We start from the raw sequence: 7,603 nt of genomic DNA, 5'->3' as shown, positions 1-7,603 counted from the left end.
GCTGATCATCCTTCGAAGTGGACTAACTTCCTTCCATGGGCAGAATTAGCCCTTAATTGTTTTCATCACGTGGGTTTGGGGATGTCCCCGTTTAAAGCTTTGTATGGCAGGGAGCCACCTAGCTTGGTTTTTGCGCCCCCGTCTGCCGCAACGCCTCCCTCAGTGGCCGAGCTGATCACGCAACGGAGTGAGTTACTGGTGGAGCTGCGTCGTAATCTCTAGCGCGCTCAGCAAAGGATGCGAGATTCGGCTAATAAACATTGTCGTTTGGTAGAATTTTTGGTAGGGGATATGGTGTTACTCAAACTTCAACCTTACAGAGAGCATTCGGTCGTGCGTCCGCAGTCGGCAAAGTTAGCTCGTCGCTATTATGGACCATTTAGGGTGTTGGAACGCATCGGGCAGGTGGCGTACCGGTTGCAGCTCCCGGAAGGGAGTATGATCTATAATGTTTTTCACGTCAGCCTCCTTAGGCCGTTTATTCAAGGTGATGCGAGGGGCGAGCTGGGTGACTTGCCTTCGGAGTTCTTTGGTGACAGGCCTGTGGTCTACCTGGTTCGGGTTTTGGAAAAACGGCTGCTGTGGCAGGAGGGCCGCCCTCGAGAGCATGTCTTGGTACGATGGTCGGACGGCACAGATTCGCCTACTTGGGAGCCGTTGGATGTGGTACAAAGGAGGTTTCCAAACGTTCTCCTTGAGGACAAGGATGTGGCTATGGAGAGGGGGGTTGATACGATCCCGCCGCGAGAGGAACCGCCGCGGCCAGTGGCCACAGAAGTGCTGGGGAAGATAGATGAGGCGTGGTCTGCAGTGGTAGTCCAGGAGGCTTCTATCGCGAAGCCGAAGCCGAAGAGAGTTGCGAAGCCGCCAAACAAGTTCGGCGACTTCGTGTCCATGTAGCCGTAGGATTATTTGCTTTTCTTTTGCATTCTTTTGCTTTATTTATTTTTGGAACTTATTTTTATTATTTAATTTCAGTACGTGTCGAGCATAGTATAAGCTCCGTTTCGGGTTTTCTTTGTTGATTCTTTCCCGAGATGAATAGGATTAGGTCGAATCAACCCTAGGGTCCTTAGTCTATAAATAGGGCTTTTGTTTATTAACTCATCAAGGAATGAAAATATTATTTGCCCACAACTTTGTGAATCTTCCTGCAACCCTAGTTCTCACGCTGCCCGACGGAAAACCACGCACAGCCTGAAACTAATTTATCCGCCGACCCTACGATTGGGCGCCGGAATCGATACTCTGATCGCCGCGTTACTACCGCCGGTCGCCGTTAAGGAGGAGGTCCTTAACAACTTGTTACCTAATTAGAAGAGGAGCCTTCAAATGTATAAATAGTCCTCAAACTGCATCATTGAAAGAGTTCAAAATTCCTTTCCGAAATTCACATATTTTTACCGCCATACTTTCATTATTGTTCATCCACCATTGTAGATTGGAACAAGGCTTGTAAAAGACGGAAAGGTTCAAAATTAATTTTTTTCTGATATTATCTTATTGTTGGCTTAATGCTTTTAGATCTTTTATTATGGATTTTGTTACTTATTGTATTATGGGTAACTAATCTGTACAAATTATGGGGATTGAGAGTAACACTTAATGTCTAATTTACTTTGTTATCGATTTTATTACTTTTATTTATTTTAATAAATAGATTCTCCATATCTATTTTATTTTTAATTTATGTTTGAGTGATGTATTAATATTTTAGATGATCATCATTTGGCCCATTCCCATAGCTAACCACATTATCTTTTAGAGTAAATGTCAATTTTGGTCCTAAACATATGGCAAAATACGTATTTGATCCAAAACATTCATTTTTTTGAAAAAAACAGGTCCATATCGAATGAAATCTTTATCGGAGTGGTCTTTTTATTACGGTTCCGTCAAAAAACTACCGGTCATGCTGTGCAATTAGCGTTGACCGTTAGTTTTTTGACGGAACCATAAAAAAGGACTATTTCATTGACATTTGCATTTGTTATGGACCTGTTTTTTAAAAAGTGAATGTTTTGGTCCAAATTCATATTTTGGTCATATGTTAAGGACTAAAATTGACATTTACTTACCTTTTATATACTACTACTTCCTTCGTACCAAGTAAGATGATCCCTTTCTTGGGTGGCACAGAATTTTATACACATTTATTTTGTGTGAAAAGTGTAAAGAGTTAAATAAGAGAGAGCGAGAGAATATAAAGTAGAGATAAATGTGTTTTTATTTTTAGTAATGAGTCATCTTGGTTGGGACAAACCTAAAACAAAAGTGAGTCATTTTCTATGGGACGGAGGGAGTAGTATTCGCTAATACTATTAAAAATTCTCATGCCCAAACTTCTGCTTTTATAAAATTGAATATGTTAGTTAAAACTTGTAATATCTGAGTTTATATATTGAGAAAAGAGCCAATAAATATAAGAAGGTTACTTCGCAAATAATCAATTAGAATCTGAAGACCATCTGATGGAACCTAGATCACATGCCTGGACCATTCCCTTCGAATCCATAATCACACAATACAAATCTTTCACTTTTTCACCATCTCTATCTCTCTATTATCATCAGCCAACAACGCATCAACATCTCCATCATTCTTTTCAGTTAATTCTTCTAAAGATTTGTACTTATAATACGATGCACATACAACATAGTACATCAAATTCACAACCTGCACCCCACTGACCAGCCAATAATAATCCTCCAATCTCCCCCTATTAAGGTTCCTGTCTGGAAGCCAGTTCCTTCTCTCTCCGGTATACCGGTGCACCAACGTTACCATCAACGTGCTCATGTAGCTCCCGATCGCGATCGCGATCCAATACAACGCTGCTGCTGTGCTCCTCATGCTATCGGGCGACTGGTCGTAGAGGAACTCGATGTGTCCCACGGCCGCAAACACCTCGGATAGTCCCTGCAAGAAGTGTTGTGGGACTAACCAAAAGGCACTAATCGGGATTATGGCCGTGGGGCTATCGAGTAGGTTGTAATGGGTAGCGACCATTTTCCTCTTGATCTCAACTAGCCCCGAGACCACAGAGGCAATGATGCTTATCCCGAAGCCTATCCCCATCCTCTGCAGGCACGTGATGCCTGCAGGATTATGGGTCAGGCGTCGGGCTAAGGGGACAAACAGGCGCTCGTAGAGGGGGAGGACTAGGATGACGGTTAGGGTTGAGAATATCGACATTGTGGCCGGAGGGATCTCAAACGATGGCGAGAGATGACGGTTCATCGTTCGAGCTTGTTGGATGGTGAAGCTGCTTATGTGGGAGTGTGAGGCCACTTGTAAGATGGTCGCAGCCCATATGGGCACTAGCCTGGCAACGGTCTTCACCTCTTCGACTCTGTGGACCGTTGCCAGTCTCCATAAGTTAGGCCCGCCCGATGAGCCCTTCATGTCCGAATCAGACGCTATGGCGGCCCGATCTAAACACCTTCCAATGAAATTAACAAACATAACCATAAGTCATCATCAATGTAAGAGAACTTGTGTTATTAAAGACGGCTTACTTGAACTGGTTCGAGTGGAGAAGCCGGCCATTGGTCGAGATATCAAGGTCGAGATCATTGTTCTGATATAGGGTGGCGGGATCATCCGGTGGGACGGATTTCCTCTTCCTGACAGCCGCGACAATCACTTGAGCAGCTCGAACGAATGGACTACCCCCAGGCTTGAGCTTCTTGTACAAAGGGGAGCCAAGGACGAAGGCGACAAGCGACAATACCATGGCGATAGTAGGGATCCCGAGCCCCCAAGACCAACTAACATTGTCTTGGATGTAAACAACAACGGTTAGAGCAAGTAAAGATGCTAATCCCATACAGAAATAGTACCAATTGAAGAAATTCCACTTCCTAGACTCTGTTTTTGCTTTGCTCATATCAATCTGATCAGCAGCAAATGTCACCACACATGGCCTAATCCCACCCGTGCCCAACGACGTGAGGAGTAGGGCGAGGTAGAGCATCCACAGCTGCAGGCTCGAAGCCTCAACGCAGTTTTCCTGAGTCGGACATGGAGGAGGACGGAGCTGAGGCAGAGACGCTGATATCGTGATAGCAACCATCCCCTGCACGATAAAGCCAAACAAAAACTTTCTCAACAAAGACCTTTGGACTCAGACATTAACCACTCTACCGCTTGACCAACTCACACACACAAGAATATTTTTCTTCTAATAATCCGATTGGAGGGAGCGAAGCACACACCAGCACGTAGATGAAGGAGCCAACGATGATAGTCCAAAATCTGCCAGCGAACGAATCAGCAAAGAGAGCACCGATGATGGGGGTGAAGCTGGACGTTCCGGCTAAGTTTGAGAGGATGTTTGATGCCTTGACAAGAGGCAGATTCAGGACTTGAGTTAGGTATGTGATCATGTTGGCATGAAAACCAGCAGCTGCGAATCTGTCACATGCTTCGTTTGCTGCCAACAACGTAAGGCTAAATCACACGAAAAATCTAGCTTGAGATCGTAAGTTCGAAGATCGTCTAAGCACATGCATTCAAAGCTAAAAATCAGGATTCATCAAGACATTTGCATACATACAGTTAAACTTGTGGAAATGTTTTCCATATCTCTTTGTTTGGACATCAGTTTTATCTGTTGAATCTTAAACTAAATAAGTTCATATCATGGGGCAGTAAGCAAATTAATGAACCAACAACATATATTGGAACTCATTAGGTAAGATTATGACAAGTTGACAACTGCTTTATAAATGATTAGCCACAAATTTGGAAGAATTATATAGGGAATTATCCAAGCAATTTCATTATCAAAAGATATAGATGTGTATATAGGGATGTAATCAATTGCAAACTAAATCTCATCAATTAGAACCTTATAATGTCAACAAATGACAAGTAATATCAGCACAAAGTTAACCGGTCCCATTTAACTCCGATTGACATTTTTATGAATCGAGTTGGCATTCATATGTTTTCATCCCAACTTAAATTGTGTTGACATTATTTATTATCTGTTAACATCATATCTAAAAATCTAATAGATGAGATTTAGTTTGCAATTTATAGTAAAGATGCAGTTTGCAGTAAAATAAGACTCTGTGTATATAATACAAATATATTTGATTAATCCGAACTCATAATCATACACACCAATCATCTCAAAAGAAACCAAGTTTTGGTGAAAATCATTTTTTATACCAATTTTTAACTATTTATGACCAGTCACTTTGCAACTAGAAAATACAGTGTTTCAATTTTAAGACAACATATAACACCAAATGAAGGTGGATTTATCAAGAATGAATTTTTCTCATCACACACTCACATAGTTAAAGAATGTCTTTAAAACAATCTTAAAAGTGGGTTCCCAAGAATCAGTGTATGTTAAACACACAATTGAAGGAAACTGAAGATCAACATAAGAATGAGGGATTAATGATGAAATCTCTCATATGCCAAGAATTTCTTAAAAGTAAAACATATTTAAGAAGAAAAAGTGGGCTAACCAAGAATAAAAGGCATTGTCCTAACACCACCAAGATGATGCTTTCTGTCTATGATCACATCTTCTTGTTTGTTTTCCTCATCTTCATTTTCGGATTTCTTCCTCTTCTCTAACTCTAACTCACCGTTTTCCATTTTTCCAAGTGTGGGATTGCTGCACACAATCTCATCAGTCTTTATAATCAGTGCCAAAACTATTAAATATACTTCCTTTGTCCCATTAAATTGAAACGTTTGTTTTTCAGCCTGAGATTTTATGTAATATTATTTTTTAGTTTATGAAAAAATAATAAAATAAGAAAGAAAGGAAAAATAGAGATAAAAATAATAAAATAAGATAGATAAAAAAAATAGAAATGATGATATTTTCAATTTAAAAAATGTTTCATTTTTAATGATACAATCCAATACGAAAAATGTTACTACTATATTTTTAATGGGGAAGTATATATTTACATAGTAGTATTTTTTTGTTCTTGTACATAATTTATACACCATCATTGTTGATGGGCTCCACCCCACGAAATGAAAAATATGTAAATCTTTTAAGAAACTAAAATAAAGACTTGGGAGATTATTAAGCATGTGAATTTTTTTGTTTTTGTCCAAATCGACATTGTTGCAGTCTCCTATTTAGGTTGTCTTATTGGGCAAAAATGGCTCCTCGTAATTATTTATATATTGGAAGAGGTTTATGTTATTAACTCTATTCGGCTTTTTTTGTTTTTCCTATATTGTTTTGGTTAGCTACCACGCTTGGGTTGAGATTTTACCTAGACAGGAAATAAAGGTGGTACTCTACTGACTAGTAGGCGGGAAAATAACAGACATGTGGGAGTGTTCGTGAAAATAGGGGACAAGGTGTATCAGAGACATATGGAAAGTGGACAGTTACTAAAAGGGGAAATTTAGACAACAAGGTATATCTGATGGCTGGGGGCTTTCTGACAGGTCTGGATAGTACATCTGAAAAGTAGGGAACAAAAGCAAAAGTAACTTAAAAGTAAAAGTGGTCCAATAAAGTTGATTTTGACGTTTTCTTCCTCACCAAGTATTGACAAAAATCATATGAACACAGACACCATAACTAAAACTTCAGATTCATAAATTTAAACTCAAGATCCATCGATTAAAATGCTTAAACTTAAATTAAACGGTAAATTTGCAACTTTACTTCTACTGACTGACATGCAAGGTGGTAATCACGGCGCAGAAAAGAAACTCATGCACGAAAACTTGACTAAACATAGTTACAACTTCGAATCAACAACTCCAGATAAGAAAGCACTCAGAAATTAAAAGCAATCACTAGATCTAACTTTCTTAGGCAGAATGAAGCTAACTCGAACCAAAGTGACATGCGAAATAGAAACTTCATAATATAAATGTTGGAAAATAACAAAGTGCTTCAAAAGAGCAACAGCGATGAGTGTTTGCAAATAACTAACGATGAAAACAAGTAAACTTTAAACTAAGAAAGCGATTAAGATTGTTTTTGCCACTCCGGGCGATGATACTACTACACTGCTTCGATAACTGGCTGGAACGGCGGACTGATGACTTCTCCGGCAGACTCTTGGACGTCAAGTGACCATGGCTGTGGCGAGGAACGAGAGGTAGGATAATGCTGAAGGATCGATCTTCTAGAGAGAATTCTACTAAGTGTGATTGTCGAACTGCGAACTCAACTCCTTCTCTCTCTCCAAGTGGCTTCTTTTATAGGGAGGCTTGCCCTTGCTTTTAGGGTAGACTTTCTTCACGTTTTGACTTTTCTGCCCTTGTTAATGATCATCCCAGCTATCCTTCTTCTCCACCTCGAGCCTTTTCTCTGGCATGCATCCTGGTCAGTATTGCACCCTTCTGGTGCCCTTTTCACTTGCGTCACCTGAATCGTCTCCTACTGACTTGGATCCTTCAATCCTGCACACTTGAGCAACTGTTTTGCAGATAATACATGCATTTCACGACATACTGACCAGTGACCAAGGCTTAGAATACGACTTATCAAACTGCTCACACTTACAACATGCTTGTCCTCAAGCGTGAAGACAAACAAAAAGAAATAAGTCGAATTCGAGCCTGGTTACTCCCCTGACCGACTCTACCTAGCTAGACTCAA

General features: G+C 40.3%; 2 protein-coding genes across 2 annotated transcripts; one reads left to right on the top strand and one right to left on the bottom strand.

Annotated features, from left to right (window-relative positions):
• Positions 1-291: 291 nt before the first annotated feature.
• On the top strand, positions 292-900 carry LOC148927545 (uncharacterized). The gene has a single exon (XM_089056637.1). It carries the CDS (start codon positions 292-294, stop codon positions 898-900), a length of 609 nt encoding a protein of 202 aa, XP_088912763.1.
• A 1,569-nt stretch (positions 901-2,469) lies between these two features.
• Positions 2,470-5,626, bottom strand: LOC148927544 (protein NRT1/ PTR FAMILY 3.1-like). Its single transcript, XM_089056095.1, has 4 exons — positions 5,487-5,626; positions 4,218-4,435; positions 3,519-4,078; positions 2,470-3,442 (listed from the first exon to the last, which is right to left on the bottom strand). The coding sequence occupies exons 1-4, from the start codon at positions 5,617-5,619 to the stop codon at positions 2,536-2,538; spliced, it is 1,818 nt and encodes a 605-aa protein (XP_088912221.1). The 5' UTR covers positions 5,620-5,626; the 3' UTR covers positions 2,470-2,535.
• Positions 5,627-7,603: the final 1,977 nt, after the last annotated feature.

The sequence above is a fragment of the Salvia hispanica genome, chromosome 4 (assembly GCF_029641045.1).
Source record: "Salvia hispanica isolate PSC_SH4W2 chromosome 4, Shi_PSC_v1, whole genome shotgun sequence".
Classification (NCBI taxonomy): Eukaryota; Viridiplantae; Streptophyta; class Magnoliopsida; order Lamiales; family Lamiaceae; genus Salvia; species Salvia hispanica.
This window is presented reverse-complemented; position numbering and strand designations above follow the sequence as displayed.

What these genes read in the sequence shown, in the direction of transcription:
- LOC148927545 (XM_089056637.1), top strand. Translation starts at nt 292, where the DNA reads ATGGTGTTACTCAAACTTCAACCTTACAGAGAGCATTCGGTCGTGCGT.
- LOC148927544 (XM_089056095.1), bottom strand. Translation starts at nt 5,619, where the DNA reads ATGGAAAACGGTGAGTTAGAGTTAGAGAAGAGGAAGAAATCCGAAAAT. An exon ending in GCTCCTTCATCTACGTGCTG is followed by an intron (nt 4,079 to 4,217) that starts GTGTGTGCTTCG and finishes TTTATCGTGCAG; the next exon opens with GGGATGGTTGCTATCACGAT. An exon ending in CTCCACTCGAACCAGTTCAA is followed by an intron (nt 3,443 to 3,518) that starts GTAAGCCGTCTT and finishes TTTCATTGGAAG; the next exon opens with GTGTTTAGATCGGGCCGCCA.